Here is an 18,883-nt window from a genome sequence, read left to right on the forward strand (position 1 = left end):
CACTGGAGAACCTCTAGTTGTGAAATTCAACTGCCTCGCCATCTTACAGCTCCCAGGAATTGCTAGAATCCAGCCCTTTTGCATTCCGGAGCTGTTTGATGGCGCAGCATCCAGAAAGTGCCTTTAGTGATCTGTTTCTTGCTGCTTTCCTCAGGTCTTATCCTGATAGGTGCTGAATGCTCCACTGCCCTCCCTAGGCTCCCAAAAGAGGAGTCTCTATCCCTGGCACAAAGCTGCATGCATGTTTCTCTCCTTCCCAGTTGCAGGATGAGAAAAGCTGCTTTATTTGCAATAGCTGATGTGACATTCAGTTTTTTTATTTTTTGTGATTCTTTTTTTTTTTTTTTTTATTTCAGTGGTTTGGCAGTGGGAGCTCCCAGAATGAAAAAAAAAAAAAAAGTCACATAATTTGTGGCAAGTGGAGTTCATAATCTGTTAATTTATTATCATTTCTGTCATCCTGGAGGGCCATTAGCAGAGGTAATAAAGGGAGATGTAATTATAGGATCTGAGGCCACTCCAGACACAGCTGCTGTCACTCCACTTGCCATATTTCATTCTGTGCTAGTACTATCGTCTTCCTAGTGAGAACAGCACAACAGCTACCCTGGGAGAGCCTTCATTGTCACCCCTCGAGAGATGCCTTGTCTCCCTGCATCAAAGCATGCAGAAAAGGTAGATGTTGTTTAAAGACAATTAGCACAGGGGGAGGGAGAGTGCTGGGGAGGGGGCCTCATGCTGAACGGAGCAACTCCACGTTGGCTAAGCGTGGCTTTTGAGCTAATGGTTAATAAGGTTGTTGAGCTAATAACGTTTGCTAAACACCATAAAATCATACTTTCTTGTTATCATAGGAGACTGTCTTTAAGCTTAACTGATTTTATTTGCTAAGACTGTGGAGTAGAAGTTTGTGCCGACACCTGGGACAGTGAAAGTTTGGTATGACTTTAACGTCACACTATTCTTTACTAATTCCAGTGCGAACACAAGGCAGGAATATATGAATTTTGTTCTTTTCTCCATCTCTCTCTGTCCAAGAGTTCATGCACACAGGAGGTAATGTCCTGTTTTGCTCAAAATCCTTGGCAGGCAGAAATAGAGGGCGTGGATAATCTAGATACCTGGCCGCCTTCTGGCCCTGCCCTGCTCTGCCCCCTTGCTGCCTAACTCAGTATGTTTCATACTTGTTTCAGAACTATAGGGTATTTTGTTCCATTTTTATGAACTGTCTTTTATTATGTTTGCTTCTTGGTACTGCTCCCTTGTGTAACAATCCCTGAGCTCTCTTCTGTAGACACAGTCCTATTATAATCCTGCTGCTCTGAACTGTGCCAGGCTGATGGCTGTTACCATGTTGCAGGGCCTTTGATAGGAAAGGAAAATACACAGAGAAAATTGAGATGATGGCAGGTATGTCCTGCCTGTCAGAAAGGAGAGGAAGAGCGCTTTCATAATGCAGGAGTAATCTCTACTATACACCTGTTCTGGGATAATATCACCATGGTAGGCTGAAAAACTCTGTAGAAACTTGGAGCTGAGCATCCCACGCTCATCCCACAACTGCAAGCTAAGGAACTACAGCAGGGCACCCTGTGCGAACAGAAATAGCCAAGGTTAGAAGAACATACAACAGCACCTCACTGGACAGCCGTAGCAGCTAATTGCATTGCAATAAAACTATTCCTGTTAACACCCCAAATACTGGGTTAGTAGAGCAATCCAGGCTGAGTTCCCTAATCACCACTGTAACCCCACTTGTGATGAATCAGCCCCAGATGGATTCCAGCACTAGTGATGGGTGTAATCCCTGCAGGTACTGCAGATCCTGTGTAAGAAGGGCACCACTGAGATTAACCTCTATTCAGAAACACCGTCCTGCAAAAGTTACTCCAGACTTTATAGTCCCACCATATCACAGTCCATATTCCACACAGCCCAGGAAACTACTAACCCTTGAGTCACAGGATAAATACTCCCTCTGAAAAAAAGAGAAGCAGCCACCAAAAAGCCAAAAGGGGAGCTACAAAGAGAAACAAAATACATGGGAGAACTAAATAGTCTGATCACTCATGCTAAGATGCCTCATCAAACAAGGAAGAACTTAAAGCCAAGAAGCAAAACAAGAAAACACAGACCCACGCAGTGGAAGACACAAACAATGTGCAATATGGGTTAAATCCTGTGATCCTGTGGCTGAGCCTCAGATATTCTCCTGACACAAGGAAAGGGGACAGAAGGCAGGAGACAGCTGTAGTGAGCTGTTCATAGTGGGCATCTGAAGCAGTTTTTGGAAAGCAGATACATAAACCCCAAGGACATCCCCTAAATTTCCTGGCCAACCTTCTCCATACCCAAATCCAACCTATCTTTTCATTGGTGGGGGACAGGGCGCAACTAGAGAGAGGAGGCATTTTCCCTTCACAGTCCAAATCTTTGTCCCCAGAGCGCCCTTGAGGGCCTTGTCTGCTCCTTCAGTGTGGGTCCATCCTACCTGCAGGTGTGAGACATTTGCTATGTCACTCAATCGTACAGGCACTCATTGGGTAGTCAATGAGCCTTCTGAGGCTAGTCACATTACCAATAAGTTGTCCTCATTATTCATCAGCGTAGAAGCCTGGAGATTCACTGACAACAGTGAGTATGTCCTCCATCCCAATGGGACTTGTTCCATGATGAATCCATCATGACAAAAGCTTTCCCGAGTCTGGTCAAGAATGCCCACTGCAGACAGGCTGGGTACCTGCCTTGTCATTAGCAGTAAAGCGCCGCCACTGCTGTAACACTTATTCGTCTATAAACACAACAGACCTAGGTCGTGTTGATGCAATGCAAAATCACTAAAGTCCACTGTACCATCCCAAGGGCTGTTTCCTGAGTGCTTTCACTGTGACACTCAATACCGGGTACAACTGAGAACTTTATCATATCATCTCAAAGCCTTCTGCATAATGCTGGGGCACACACACATACAGTCATCAATTTATGCACCTACACGATGGGCTATATTGGAGTTTGTTACCAGTGAAAGCCCACCACAAGCAGTTTTCTGGGATGGTAATTTCCACACATCACTACACGTAAAAATCCTGGTTGAAGACAAAACTGATAGGAACAGTGATAACTAACAGCTCCCTTTGCTATTGATGCTTACACCCTTGTAATTCCCCCTGCTTACCTGGGATGTGCTTTGCCCAGCCAATGATCACCACCAGTTCCCTGTCTGCCAGGTCACAGAGGGTTGTCAGGGCTTTGATGTCACTCTCCGGCATGGTTGGGTCAGGCATGGCATAAATCTTCTCTGGCTCAGCCACCAGCAAGTGGGAGACAATCTTAGTCACTGCACATTTCAAAGGAGAAGTTGTTGTTGGATCTCTCGTGACATAAGGTGTCATAACAGCCCTTTCTGGAACGACCTTCCTGGGATAAGACATGACTGCAGAGACCATAGGACCTCAGAAATCATTTTGGTCACAACAGGAGAAGACTACACTGCAGCTACACAAGCTGTAGTGATCTACCTATGCCAAACCAGCTCTGCACAGGGATGACAAAAGCAGGAAGCTAGTGTAAGGTTGTCAGCCATTGTCTCAAGTTTAGAGAACTATGGGCAGTGTGGAAGAGAGAAATCAGCGTGGGACCAGTTCTGTTAACATAGCTTGGATACAGGAAAAGATCAGAATATCACTAAATGGATTTACATAATCTCCTAGGAAAGGTATGGTATTTAACCCTAGGTACAACGAGTACAGCACCTGGGCTGCGCCTTAGGTGTACCTAATCTATCTCTGCACTGTGATCATAAAAAAAAATAATCCTAGCGCTGGTGACTGATATGGGAAGCAGAAATGACAGTGGCTCCACTGTATGTTTTGGGAGACCAATAAAAAGAAACGTAGTGGTTGTTCAGAGGACCCCAATTCAAGGCCAGTACATACGTGGCTTTTTAGCTGGGGGAGGGATCTGTAGGCTCAGGTAAGTGCTACTCTCAGAATCCAGCCTCCTCTTGTATTTCTGACGGCCTCCGCGGACTCGATCCAGACGAACACCTGCAGGTAAAACAAGATAAATCCTCATGATTCCTTAGTGCTACAGGGAACCTTGACATGCAGATGCTAAAATTTGCTAAATAAGACGTTCCCCACACTCCAGGGAGCTTCCCTCTCCCAAACACTTGAGACCTCAGCTGAAGCCAGCAATCCCAATAACACCAGCTAGACTGCCTCCAGCTCTAACCGTGCTGCTGTGAGCTTTACTTTTATTCAAAACATTAATGAAGACAGAAATTAACCCATTCAAACTCTTGAATCACCATCAATCTGATGGGCAAATGAAAAGCTTCAGACCTCAATGCCCTCTAGATGATCTTGCTTTTAAAAAGAAAGACTTTGAATGTCAATCAAACCTGCAGTTATAAAAATAAGCTTTTAGATTGTTCTTAAAAATGAGAAGTTAAATGTTCTGTGACCTCTCACTGTTTATATTTGAAAAAAGTGACCTATAGCAAATAGATTATGAACTATGAATTCAACAAAGATGTTTCCGCCTTGATCAAGTAAGGCAACTATAATAAAAGTAGAACCCAAATAAATAGAAACAACCTCTACTACAATAAAGCAAACAGCACATTGAAAACAGTTCCCAGTGACTGAGAAGCACCAGTGACGGTCACCATGCAAAAAACCATAGCAGCATCAATAGTCCACGAACAGCAGCTGAACTGCTGTATTAGTACAAAATACGTTGTTAAAAACAAATTGTGAAAAAAAGCCATAGATATTTGTCCAATTGTCAGTTGTTTCTGGCCAGCCACATGGTCTCTGGCAATCAGTTCTTGCGCAATTGCACTAACAGTCTTGCTGGGAGAACCAGCTATTGTGAAAAAAATAAAATCTTTCAAGATAAAATGTAGGAGCATTCAAATACAATAAAAATTTGAATTTACGCTATACAAGTACTTCCTTAGAAACACATGAGTTTATCTAGTCTGATCACGGGAACCAATTATGCGATAGACTTACTAATCACATCGAGCCATTAATATTTTGCAATCAGTCCACTGCATAAACACAAACAAGTAAAAGTAAACACTCCAGATCAGTTTTGAAGTGATGCTTTTTGAACACCTTGTACACCTGAAAAAACCTGCAGTCTGCTGACAAATATTCTACCCTAGAATGAGGCACACATCTGTCATTTACACTGTGCATTTCAATGCCACATTTGCTTACTATGACATGGAAAAGAGACAGCTTTTACCGTAATGCTCACACCAGCCCCACTTGCACCACATGAATCCGTTACTTGCCACAACATCCAGATTCTGATACTTTTCGTGTCTGGAGCATCCAAACCAGCTTGACTGACAGACAGTACCAACAGCCCCCCAACAGCAAAAATAACCAACACCAACCAGGGCAACAGGACTCAGTTATACAGTCTGACAGCAGAATCTCTCTGGCAGTAGCAACACCCACATGGAGGTCTAGGTGGCATTACCTGTAAGACATAGCGTGTGGAGGCAGAGGCTCATAGGTGTGATGTTATTGATGCTATATACCTGCTTCCTTTTAAGAGTCCTGCTGCTCCCACTGAACAGGAGAAGCAGGAATGAGCAGGCCTGGAGGTCTCCAGAGCAAAAGAACTGCTGCTGCAAGTGGCTGCTATGGGAGGATGGCAGACGTTGAAGATGGAGAGAAAGACATGAAGCTGAATAGGTGAACTCAGATCACACTGAGTAATTTCCTTTCCCTGCCCCATCTTCTATTTCTGACTCTGTGTGGAGAATTCCCTGACAAGCCTAAGCATAAGTACCACCTTTCTCCTCCATTACCTGGTAGCGTTTCCGAAAATGTTGCCTATTGCTTGTTTTACCTCCATGCCCAGCAGCAGATAATCTGTAGGCAAGACTCCTTCCTGGGAGCCCTAACACTTTGCAGAGAGTGATTTCAGAAAGGGCAGCCAGGGAATCCCAGGCCTGAGATTATCTAGGGAGATTCCTGAGGAACAGCACTAACAAAGTCCTGGATGAAGCAGGAAACTTCCATTTCCATTCATGATTTCTCTCCCTCTATAAATGTGCCCTAGTTTCCTAAGAAAGAAGACCATGCTCTGCTGAATGAATGACACCTACCTAATAAGCCAGGAGAGGAGGGACAGACACAAATGCCAGGAACTGTCAGAAAACCAAGTAACCAGGTGTGAAAATTATAAGGGTCAGGAATATACTGTTCAAAGGTTATGGAGAAATCCAGAACAGGCTGCAGGACTTCAGGCTCCCCAGGACCCTCACAAAAGAGTGGTCACAGGCAGGTCCGTTCCCTCACACTAGTGGGCAGGATGTCAGTGGTGCAGGGAGATGCCATTTGCAGCCAAGAAGAAACCAACACACAGCCCTCCAGGATGCTTTTGCTGTGCAGTTTGATAAGCAGCGGGAAGGGGGTACTGGGAAGGATAGGGAGGAAATGGGAAAAGGAGCTCATTTTCTTCTCCCAAGGAGAAGCATGCCATCCTCCAGTGCTTGGCAGAGGGATGGCTGCAGAGGTTACAGCAGTATTAGGGACCCTCAATCAGATTATAAGGACACAAAGGACGTAAGTGCATTAAAAAAAGATAAGTGAGATGCAGAAAGATTTATCCTCCATCCCTCCTTCCCTCTCTGAGCAGATAGAGGTCTGTTTGTCCAAGGACTTTGGCTTGTTAATTTTGAAGCAGCGTTTGTCCTCCTCTTGTTCCCCATCCTGTGCGACACTCCTTGAGGCATATGTTTTCAATCAGCATTTGGAAAGCCACTATTCTACTCTGTCGTCATCGCTCCAGCCGCAGAGCTGGTGAATAGGCTGACCCCTAAGGAGTACATCCCAGCGCCCGTTGCTGAAGGCAGCGACCTGCAGGTGCTACAGCACACAAAAGCATTTCGACCCCTGCGTTCCTGACTGTGACACTCCAGACATAAGCATCGTGGCAAAATCCCTCCCCCAGAGATCTGACAGCCTAATGGGTCATACCTAGATGGAAGGAAAGGGCATGACCAAAAATCAGGACTGAGCTGTGGTATGCAGGTGGCTTGTTAATGCCTGCTATTCTACTTTGATTACCTTGGTGGTAGATTTTAAGATAGGCAGGCTGGTTACAATGAGGCTCTGAGCAGGACGCTAAAGGACATTAAAACGGAGTGGGGAAGTGCAGTGGGTGTGCTCAGAGAAGCATCATCAAGGAAAGCATTGAGCAGAGAAGAAACAGAGTGGGATGTAAACTGAGAGATGAACGGAAGTGAGAGAGTGTGAGGAGAAGGAAAATGAGAAAAAGGGCCTCTCTCTGAGTGGTACCTACGCTGTAATCCCAAGGGCAGATTTCACACCAACATGCAGCCACCTGACCTTTAACTGCAAGGTGCAGCGGACGCTGAAGAGATGCAGTTGGTCTGTACTGAAGACTCTTACATAAGGTTTGGTGCCAGCGCCTGACAACAAGACAGCAGCAAGAGAAAGCAGTTCCCTTTCAGCTCCTGCACAAACCCATTTCTCACACAGATCATGACTGGGCAGTTCCCAGGAGAGAAGGCACTCATTCTACAAAACTGTCACCACCATAGGCACTCTTGGACGCCCTTTCTTGACAGTATCTGCAAGGAGGGACTGCCAGAGCAGCAAAGAAAGGAGGATTTACATATGCAATGTGAGATGCAACAGTATAGAGCAAAGTTTGGGAAGTGCCACCCCTTGATAACTTACCTTTCTGGCAGCTGCTCCTTCACAAATGAAGGCTATCTGTGCTGGAAACAGCCCCTCTCCTCCCACTCCCCTGTGTTGCAAGGAAGCGCTGAATCTTGTTACCTTTTGAGGGACTCTGCATAAGAGTCCTGGCACCCCATCTGACCTAGGTGTGGAGCTGATCCCGGTCACCACCACAGGGACGGAGTCCCAGCTCACCGGCAGCACGCTCTCAGCTCCCCAGCCTGCCTTGAGCCTGCTCTGACCTCGCAGGGAGGAGGGCAGGGCCAGGATTTGTGCGGGACTTTTCGGCTCAGCGTCTTGCCTGGGGTAGGGATGTCAGTTTTCTAAGCATCCTGTGGGTGCCACTCGTGTTCCAAGCGCTCTTGCAGAGAGGTCTATGCCAGCACCAAGCCTCTGCAGTGGGAGAGCTGATCTGCTGATCTGTTCAAGCTCCCTGCATTTCTCTGACATGCCCCTCGGAGAGATGTCTGCCTGACAACTTTGGGATCAGATGTCCCCTTGCTGACTTGATAACATCAGGCTTTGGGGTTTTTTTCTTAATGGAAGTAAAATAATTCCAGCTTTTTTTAAAAGCTGGACCCAGGCCGAGTCTGTCGGAAGTAAAAATAGCAGAGTATGCAGAGGCGACAGCACACAGAGTCAGGTTTAGTTTCTTTTTTATTTTCTGGGGACTAAAAATACTCTTAAAAGCTCTGTGAAGCTAAGCCCTAGCCAGTGGGAAATGCAGTCTAGGCCCAATATCAGCTGTCGTGTCAAATTACTAGCCTCACCTCACTTTCCATCGAGTCCTATCACATGCCCATGAATTGATAGGAACAGAAAGATCTATCTTGCCAAAAGAGCTAACGGAGGAGCCAAGCTACAGGGTTTGCACGGTACAATGTGTGTCTAGACTAAGAAGGACACAACCGAAGGGAACACAGGGCAAGTGCTGGCCAGGGAGCAATGCCCACAGGGTTGCTTTTGCTGAGCTTCCCCAATACACCAGCCAGGTCCTGTGCCCACTGCCCACCTAATCCTTGAGCTGCAGTTTCTGCATCAATGCAGCCTGCTTCCTCTCCCAGGGTCTCAGCTGGGGTCGTGCTCTGCAGCTTAACAGAGATGCCCCTGTCCCCAGGAGCTGCAGTCTAAAATACGTGGACTGGCACTGCCCAAGGAAGTTGGAAGGCGTAGGCTAAGAGCAGAGAAGAAAGGAAGGGAGAAGGGTTGTGCCCAAGATGTCTCGTACAGAATTTTGCTCTCCCTTTTTGCTCTGAACTTCAGGAGAGACAACAGGATGTAGGGATGGGATGAGTGAGCCAGGGGAAAACAGAGAGCAGCAATGACCTTGCCAAGATGGGGAAAGAAACAGACTATGGGGAAAGGCATTTCTATCTAATGAGAGCGGAGAGGCTGCAGCCTGACTAGGCTCTCTTTTGTTACTCTGAGACTCCAGCATGGGAAGGGAAAAAGACCCCTTTGTACTATTAGGCTCTTATACTGCTACCAAAAGAGGCTGGCCTCTGGAAAATCTCCTGGTAGATGACCGGTGCAAGTACCAAACTCATTTGAAACACAGGAAAGTGACTTGAGGGTCACAGGTCAGCACGGCCAGAAAAACCCAGTGACTAGCATGGTGCAGGTTCAGCAAGCCTGGGGAGAGACTCTTGCAACGGGAGGGTGAGGAACTAGCCTGGGGAGGGGGGCAGTGGAGTTGAAAAAAAACATCTCCTGTGTTATAAGAGCCTACAGAGAGATAAAATCAGTTCAAGCAGGATGTTGCAGCCTGCTCCACCTTTGATATTTTCAGGGATATGTTAGTTGGGTAGGGAAGCTCCTTTACTGTCTGCCTGGCTAAAGAGTCCTTGGACTCAGAGGAATAGGTTAGCCCGGCGATGCCTGATGACACCTGGTACAAGAGGCTGTCACATACCTCGGAGCAGTGACGCAAGGTGTCCTTGCTCCTCACGCACAGAAACATAAGCAGCACGTCCCAGATGGTTGGTCAAAAGCACACAGGATCTGGTGTAACCCACATGGCTTGCAAACCAACCCTTCTCCTCTGCTAATGCCAGCTGCATGGCTGCCAGCTCTGCAGAAGTGTCTCTGCAGCATTAGCCACTGCCGTCTCTCTCAAATGTACAGCTTCCTTCCTGTGCTGAGCCCCTTTTACCTCACCCCTCAATCACCCTGGAAAGTCAGGAATTAACAAGGGCTTCAAGGGCAGATGGGAATATAGAATACCTCAGTACCTTTTTCAGCTCTCTGTAATAACCCCCACACCCACACACTCACCCTGTGTTCATGGTTCATGTAAATGTTCTCCTTTGATCGCTTCCCTTCCCAACCCTCTAAACAGCCAGAGGCAGGACAACGGATCTACTGGCTATGTCACCCACGGCTGCAATGCCTCCATACCAGCAAGCTGAGGGGCACTGTGTGAAAGGAACACAGATACATGCCCAGATGCAGGCATCTGCCCGCCAGGAAAAGACTAAGGATGCCTTTCACAAGAGGACCTAAAAGATGAAAAAGCCCCAGCCCCACTGACTTTCCAAGAGGTAGTGCTCAGAGCTAAATCCCCAAAAGGTATTTTGCTGTCTAGAGGAACCTGAAGCCCTGGGTGTGATTTAACTCACCTTATTTTAGGCTTTGATAGCTCCCTTCTGTGCATCTGAGCTCCCTTGACAGGGAACAGGGAGAAGCAGGCACTGCCACATTCATGTCACCAGCCAGACACTTACCTGAGGAGGAGTGAAGACAAATACTTCTCGCCATTGACTACCAAGGCAACCCCTGCAGGGTCAAACCAATGCTTTCTCTATCCCAGTTTTCTGTCTCAGTCTATTTAGGTACAGCGTATGGGCCTTTTGGAACAGGTAGAGAAGCGTAAGTGTGGACCAAGAACCAAATTTTTAGATACATGACACAACGGAGAGGCCCCCATCACTACAGGGAGAGAAGCCTTCTTGTGATGGAGATCCACAGAAGTGAGGGAGTTAGACCCACCAACACAGCATGCTGCTGCTTTGGTGAGCCACTTAGAGCAGTTCTGCTTGGGCCTTGCAGCCTTGAAGTCTCTCCTGAAGTCTTCACCTCAGCAGTGGCTTTTCCAACACTAAGAACTAGTGTCCACTTATTATTTAATTCTTAAATTAGAACAGCTGTGCCAGGGAATTCTGAGTAAAGACCCTCTCAGGATACCCTGCAGCCAAGGGCTGGCACAGTCTTCAAAGGTAAGTTAGGGGAAGGGACCGACACTCTCAGCAGAGCTGAGTCACTGGTGAACGTAGGTCACCAGAGGCTGTGAAAATGTTGATGCACATGCCTTGATTTACTGTACAGCAGCGGGACATACATTCAGTCACACCCCACTCTTGCTCATCTCAGAGCATCTTACCTACCGTGTTGTTAGAACTGCCTAAAAGCTTGTAGAACAATGGCTGGGGTCTAAACACCTCTGGGTGATTGCAGCTTTTAGCAGCTTCCTCTTTTTTGTACATGTTATAAGAGAACTAACCACAATTTCTGTTGACAGAATGTACAAAGTGCTTATCATAAACCTCTGTAGAGGTGGTGCCTCTCTGAATCCACACAAATGTACATCGATGGAGCCTGGACTTCATATTTGAAAGAAGAGAGATTTAATTAGGTATGTCAAGAACCTAGGCAGATTAATAATTCAAAATGAATAGGAGGAACGAAACTAAACAGCTTCATAATCCATTAGATATGACGGGAGGTGTGGGGAGGGTCCTGGATGCACCTGTCTTCTGGCCAGAAAACAGATACCAAGTGCCATCAACCCAATGTGCACTTTGTGGACAGCCCATCCACTGGAAGCCTCCTCTTTGGACAATTACCATCACTCTGCCAAAGGCAGCAGCACATGCTGTGTTACACCATCACCCAGCCCAGATCCAGCTTCATCGCAAATGCTTAATTCATGCCTTGGAAAAAGTTGGGTATGGATGATACAGACATCAAGAGGCCACTCACTGCACCTGGAAATCCTGTGTGGACAGAGGGTTGCCTGTCTGTTCTTAAACACAGGCATATTTTAGAAAAAGAAAAATCATTTTTCATTCTCTTTTTTCATTTGGATGCCTCCAATAGTGATATATCTGGCACCGGCTGGAGGCAGAATACTCTATAAATACAAAGCCATTAAATTGCATGCAGCAGCAACCTGATCGGGGCTGCCTTTTAATTTCCTGACATGAGCTGGCCACTAACCCAATTACCCAGAATCCCCGGAGGAGCCCTCATCCTTCCCAGGAAGCACAAAGCAAGAACCCGAGCATATTGCAGGGATGTCAGCTGAGCTCTCACTGAAATCAAATATCTTTTTGAGAACACACGGTCTGGAAGCAGGGATGGGGACAAGAGGGAGAGGGGAGAGGTTGCTGGAAACACTTTGATCCATTGAGAAATTCTTTCACTTGAAAACAGAAATGAAACACCCTCCATTTGGCTATGTTGCCGAAAGGGAGCTCTGCTGTTGATTCAGTTATCTGGATTTTAGTGGAGGATGAAAGCAAAGTTACTAAGTGGAAGTAGTTTGGGATTGCCAGTGCTTGGAATCCCTTGTTTAGATACTAGATGACTGCACCCAATTTATAACATGACAGAGCCAGGCCCGCCCAGGGTGACAGATTTGTTTCCTTGGGAAACATTTACGACATCAGCCACTGGCTGCAGCCGTTAAGGGAAAAGGCAGAGTCAGGAGTAGACACTCCTGTGTGGAAAGTTCCACTGGCTACGGGGTTTCCTAATCAGTTGCGGTCTTGAGCCGGAGGAACATGGATTTAAGAGACAGTGACTTCTGAAATCTGGAGATTACAGGCTCCACCATCTCTGAAATGGGGACTATCTCCAACTTTCACTGAGATGCGGGCACTTAGGCAGCACAAAGGTTAGTAGGGTGTTGCAAGCTTCTGGTGGGCAGGGTATTCCCAAAGACACTAGGGACAGGAGGGAAAGGGGAACAATTAAGAGGAAGATGAGCTAAATTAATTTTGTGGCTCTCCTCTGTTCACTTCTCATTCATATTTCACTACCTGGCCCTGCGGTGTCAGTATCCACACATTCCAGCAATTACTACATCAGAAATTACATTAGACAGATAGGCGTTCAAGAGCTTGGTGGATTTGTAACAGAGAATTTGTGTCATCTGTTGAATTTTAACATGTTCTTTAGCATTTCTTATGGAAATGCATTAGGAGCAAAGGAGCAAAGCCAGGGAAAGGCATGGTTGTACCTGCGATTACTACACCACAGGAGATACACTTCTGGGAAGAAACAAGAGTCATGTGGATAAAATAAATCATATCCCTTTCCTGGATAATGGCCTAACCTCTCTCTTTCTCTTAAAGAGCCTCCCTTTTCTGCATCCAGATCAAGACTACCTTCCTCTACCTTCTTTCCATTAATTTGTAGACTTCACCCTTGCCACACAAGAAATAGCTGCTGGTTGACTCCTGAGAGCCAGGAGGCTAGGCCAGAGGACAGCTTGCCTTCAAAGATGTTCAGAGTGGGGCAAAGCACCTTGTACAGGGCAGGTTTCCTATCCTGGGAATTCCCGCTCCTGATTTTATCACAAGAAATGCATGTAGATCTGTGGGACTCCAGAAATATCTTCTGCTTTCTGAAATATGGTATACCACGTCTACCACAGGACGCACCCCAAGGCCCTTTCAGTCTTTGCCCTCTTTCTTGGAAGCCAACCAGTGATGTCTGCAAGAAACTGGGCAGAAGCCACTCACGCATCTCAGAAAGTTACTCTTAGGCCTCAATCGTGAGCAGGACTCCGAGAAGACAAGTCTTAGCACTGGTAGGGACAACCGATCTTCAGCAATACAATACACATTATTCCTAATAAAAAGGAAAACAAGACTCAAAGGCTGGTGGAATAATGGATGACATCTCAATGCCTGGATGAGATTTTTTTAGCCGTTATTTTCTTTGCTGTTTGGTTTGTCATTGTCTGATGTGACACATGATTGCTTACACGTGCACTTCATGAAAGCGTCAATGACCCAGCTTTGCTTCCTTTTCAGAACTGCGTATGCTCAATCTGGGTCTCTGCAGGTGTGCAAGCACAGAAGAGGTAAAAAGACAAGTGGGAATCCATTGAAGAAAAAATTCCACAACAGTAAAGGACCAGATGCCCAGACAACAGCTAGTCTGCTCTCTTTGGTATGGTATGGTTTGGCCTGTCCAGTATTGCCTCTCCTCCGCTTGCCTGCTTATCATTTCCACTCAAAGAGTTTTGTAATGAGAGGCTTTGAAGTCCCATCGCACGTCACCTGTTATCTCCATCCTCTTCCCATGATCTCAGAACATTTCACTTTCATGAACTGACTGTACTGGGTTTAGATGGCAAGGTTTTGGTAGTGGGGGGCTTCAGGGGTGGCTTCTGTGAGAAGACACCATGTCAGACAGAGCCAGCTCCAGACAGCTCCAAAATGGACACACTGCTGGCCAAAGCTGAGCCATCAGCAGTGTTGGTGGTGCCTCTGTGATAACATATTCAAGAAAGGGTAAAAAATGCTGTGCAGCAGCTGTGAGAGAGGAGTGAGAAAATGTGAGAGAAACAGCCCTGCAGATACCAAGGTCAGAGAAGAAGGGGAGGAGGAGGTGCTCTAGGCGCCATAACAGAGATTCCCCTGCAGCCTAGAGAAAATCATGGTGAAATATTTATCTCTTTAATATCTTTATCAATGATCTGGATGAAGGGATCGAATGCACCCTCAGTAAGTTCGCAGATGACACTAAGCTGGGCGGGCGTGTTGATCTGCTTGAGGGTAGGTTAGCTCTGCAGAGGCATCTGGACAGGCTGGACCGATGGGCTGAGACCAATGGTATGAGGTTCAACAAGGCCAAGTGCCGGGTCCTGCACTTGGGTCACAACAGCCCCATGCAGTGCTACAGGATTGGGGCAGAATGGCTCGAAAGCAGCCCGGCAGAAAAGGACCTGGGGGTGTTGGTTGACAGCCGGCTGAATATGAGCCAGCGGTGTGCCCAGGTGGCCAAGAAGGCCAACAGCATCCTGGCCTGTATCAGGAACAGTGTGGTGAGCCGGACTAGGGAAGTGATCATCCCCCTGTACTCGGCACTGGTGAGGCCCCACCTCGAGTACTGCGTTCAGTTTTGGGCCCCTCGCTACAAGAGGGACATTGAGGTGTTGGAGCGTGTCCAGAGGAGGGCTACAAAGCTGGTGAGGGGTCTGGAGGACAAACCTTATGAAGAACGACTGAGGGAGCTGGGGTTGTTTAGCCTGGAGAAGAGGAGGCTGAGGGGAGACCTTATCATCCTCTACAACTACCTGAAAGGAGGTTGTAGAGAGATGGGGGCTGACCTCTTCTCCCTGGTGACAAGTGATAGGACGAGAGGAAACGGGTTCAAGTTACATCAGGGGAGGTTTAGATTGGATATTAGGAAACATTTTTTCACTGAAAGGGTTATTAAACATTGGAATAGGCTGCCCAGGGAGGTGGTGGATTCACCATCCCTGGAGGTGTTTAAAAAAAGGGTAGATGGGGCACTTAGGGACGTGGTTTAGAAGTGGCTTTTGTCAGGGTAGGTTAAAGGTTGGACTCGATGATCTTAAAGGTCCCTTCCAACCTCAGCAATTCTATGATTCTATGAAACAAGCTGTCCCCCTGCAGTCCATGAAGGACTACAGTAGTGCAAGATATCCACCCTGCAGCCCTTGGAGGACCCCACACTGGAGCAGCTGGACGTGCCCTGATGGAAGCTTCAGCTTGTCGAGAGCCCACGCCAGAGCAGGCTCCTGGTAGGAGCTGTGGCCCATGGAGAGGAGCCCATGCAGGAGCAGGTTTTCTGGCAGGAACTGTGGCCTGTGGGGGACCCACACTGGAGCAGTTTGTTGCTGAAGGACTGTACCCCATGGAAAGGACCCAGGCTGGAGCAGTTCTTGAAGAACGGCAGTTTATATGAAGGACTCACATTGGAGAAGTTCGTGAAGGACTGTATCCCATGGAAGGGACTCCACTCTGGAGCAGAGGAACAGCATGAGGAGGAAAGACCAGCAGAGATGAAGTGTTATGAACTGACCACAAACCCCCAGTCCCTATCCACCTGTACTGCTCAGAGTGGGAGGAGGTAGGCATCATGAGTGAGTTGAACCTGGGAAGAAGTAGAAGTGGCAGAAAGGTGCTTTTAGTTTTGTTTCTATTTCTCAATATCCTACTCTCTTATTAACTGGCAATAAATTAAATTAATTTTCCACAAGTTGAGTTTTGCCCGTGACAGTAATTGCTGAGTGATTTCCCTGTCGTTATCTCGATCCAGAAGCTTTTTCATCGTATTTTCTTCCCCAGTCCTGCTGAGGAAGGGGACTGAGAGAGCAATTTGGCGGGCACCTGGTGGCCAGCCAAGGTCAACCCACCACACTGACACACAGAGAAGGACTGACATCACTGTCCACGTCACAGTGCCATTCTGCAAGGTGACACACAGGATTGTGATTTCAGAGAGGCAGTAGAGGTGTGGAAGGCAAGGCTGTGAGGCCATGCTTAACCAGCCAATGTCCAAAATCAAACCTGAGCCCACTTACACAAGCCGTGTGTCACCTGAAATTACATCTACCTCTTGAAGACAAACAAATTGCTGTAGAACAGAAAGGCTATGTGTGGCTAAAGCATGAATGGCAAGGGTTTATTCTCCCCCAAACTGACAAGGTATATTGAGCTTTTAAAAGAGACGTGACAAACTGCTGAAATTTCGCTATCCATCATTCTAGAGAGTCAGAGAGACCTAGATCTACTTTGTAGAGCCCAGAGTTAAAGAGCTACACTTTGGTCATTGTGGGCACAAGACAGACAGCGCTGGGAGCAAAGAGCAAATGGGGTGGCCAAAGACAGAGACGCTCAGCTCTGAAGAGAGGTCTCCTCTGCAAGTTGCAGGGCACACTTTCCTTCACTGGCCATCCCCGCTGGCCAGGCATGTATGTAAATATGATCTTCTCCATCTGGGGTCAGCAGTATCACAGGTTGCTCACGTTTCCCTGATTTTTGCAGAGCAGGGATGCATGCACCTTCTACTGGATGAAGCTGTGAAGATGCTCCATCTCCCACTGCCTGCAGGCTGGTTCTTCAGCAAGGCCAAGAGCAGCAGAGTGCAGGTTTTCCGGGGACAGTGCCTCTTCACAGGGGTACTGAGACTGGAGTCCACTGGAATCCTGGACTCCAGATTCAGCAGCTTCCTATCTGAGCCTGCTAGTGAGAGGCTAATTAATGCTCTCTGGGGGCATGATCCAGATGGACGGGGAAAGCTGAGAGACAGGCAGCCAGACAGGCCAACACTTCAGACATCTGAGCCAGTTGGGCTCCGTGGGCAAATCTTTCTGCCTGCTGCCTTCCCCAGCGAGTCTCGCCTGCCCTGCAGCGTCATACCAGGAGAACCTGAGACAGCAAAGCTCTGGTGTCCGTGCAGCTCCCTCGTTGCAATGCATTGATCGGAGCTCTCTTAAAGAAAGTGGCCTGGATATCTGAGACACCTATTGATTGCTCCATTGGCTCTCTTCCTGCCCTGATCCTCATTCACTCTGCACTGCCTGAATAACCTGCACTTCTGTGTTAGGGGCCGTGTCCCCAGATCTTAAAGGGCTACATTCACAGCTGTTTGCCTAGCTGCAGCCCGTGTGGGGAGGAGAAAAGATGCCTGGTGACCCTCATATGCACTCCCCAAGCAGAGAGCCTAAGTATCTCCTACAGCATCAAGCTGAGCATTTCAAGCATAAGGCAGAAGCTTGAAGTCATGGTTACCTGTGTTTGTCATCTTTGAACACTGGTACCTTCTGCCTGAAGAACTGGCTCATGCCACATGCCCAGCAGGCAGGAGGTGGTATGCATGATGACAATAACCAGGAAAATCCTTCCTCCCTTAATGAGAAGAAATCATGAAGCCCTAAATTAGGTACTAATGGAATATCGTACTCTTCTTCTTCAGAGGAAAGACAGTTTCTCTACCCAGAAATGTCCCCACTAAGTTACCAACCCAGTGCCAAAGATATCAAGGAGAAACCTGTCAAGAGAAGAAATGGTTTCTAGATCTTGCCTTTAACCACAAGACCATTTTTCTCCAAACTTCAGTAATCAAGCAGGAGAAAGAACCTGGTATGGCAACCTTCTGCCATGGATGAATCCAAGGAAAAGAGAAGTACACCAAGGCAAAGTAGGAAGGGGAACTACTGAAAGGAAAAAAATCACAGCTCAAGTATCAAGATACACCTTGTCCTAATAAGTGCTTGGAGACTGCAGAGTAGGCTCCCTGGGGAAACCAAGACATCAGGGATTTTTAAAAACAGTTAAACTACTAGAAATGTACAGCTGGGAACAGTCCTGCCCTGTCAGAGAAAAAGGATGGATGAGCTAATAGGATGACAGATCAGAGATGGAAAAGACTAACGAACCTTTTCTAATCCAAAATCCCTTGCCAATCCTGCATTTTTGAGCAAGTCAAACAATTATGGATTTGTTCTTTCCAGAAACTTCTGGCTCTGTGGAGACCAAAGACTGTAAAACCATTTTTCTCCCTTTTTGGATTTTGCTTTTAAAAACGTGTATTGATTGAATTCTGTATACTAATTCTTTGTGCTTCCACCAGGCTTCACATAAGTTAACTAATAGGTCCTCACAATCTTTTTGCAAAGCAAAGCAGTATGACCCTTCTTTCTCAGATTGGGAAACTGAGCAAAAAAATGAGAAAAAAAAATACGCCTGCTTAACAGCACTTGACGACAAATAGGACACAACAGTCCTATTTGCAGATTGCTAGTGTAGTCTCCTCTGCTCCTCTTTATACTGTCATGTGTTCTTGCATCCCATTACTATCAATAAATCTTTATACTGTATATTCCACAGCTCTAAATATTATGGGCAGGATCACAGATACACTAACATCAATAGCAAACCACCGTTCCCCAGTGGCTTTAATGATGCCAAATCAATCCCTGTATGAATAACTAAATACACTTCAGCACAAAAGCAGCCTTAGAGTCAAATTTCAGTTTGCCATGAGTAGTAGTATCCCATGGGGTTCAGGAGTTCAGACACAGTGTGGTGTGAGTGAACCTACATTGCTTTTCAATCTAACTCTGGTCTAGAAGGAGTTAACTGTTTTCACACAACTTGGAGGCTAAGCCA

General features: G+C 46.8%; 1 protein-coding gene across 3 annotated transcripts in view; it reads right to left on the bottom strand.

Moving 5' to 3' along the window:
* ESRRB (estrogen related receptor beta) overlaps positions 1–18,883 on the bottom strand; it is a 135,261-nt gene that overhangs the window by 13,655 nt on the left and 102,723 nt on the right. For all 3 annotated transcript variants that reach the window (XM_063332161.1, XM_063332162.1, XM_063332160.1), the window contains 2 exons: positions 3,936–4,046; positions 3,176–3,337 (listed from right to left, as the gene is read on the bottom strand). In XM_063332161.1, coding sequence (XP_063188231.1) covers positions 3,176–3,337; positions 3,936–4,046 — 273 coding nt within the window. The remainder of the gene's footprint in view (positions 1–3,175; positions 3,338–3,935; positions 4,047–18,883) is intronic.

The sequence above is a fragment of the Chroicocephalus ridibundus genome, chromosome 4 (genome assembly GCF_963924245.1).
Source record: "Chroicocephalus ridibundus chromosome 4, bChrRid1.1, whole genome shotgun sequence".
Taxonomy (NCBI): domain Eukaryota; kingdom Metazoa; phylum Chordata; class Aves; order Charadriiformes; family Laridae; genus Chroicocephalus; species Chroicocephalus ridibundus.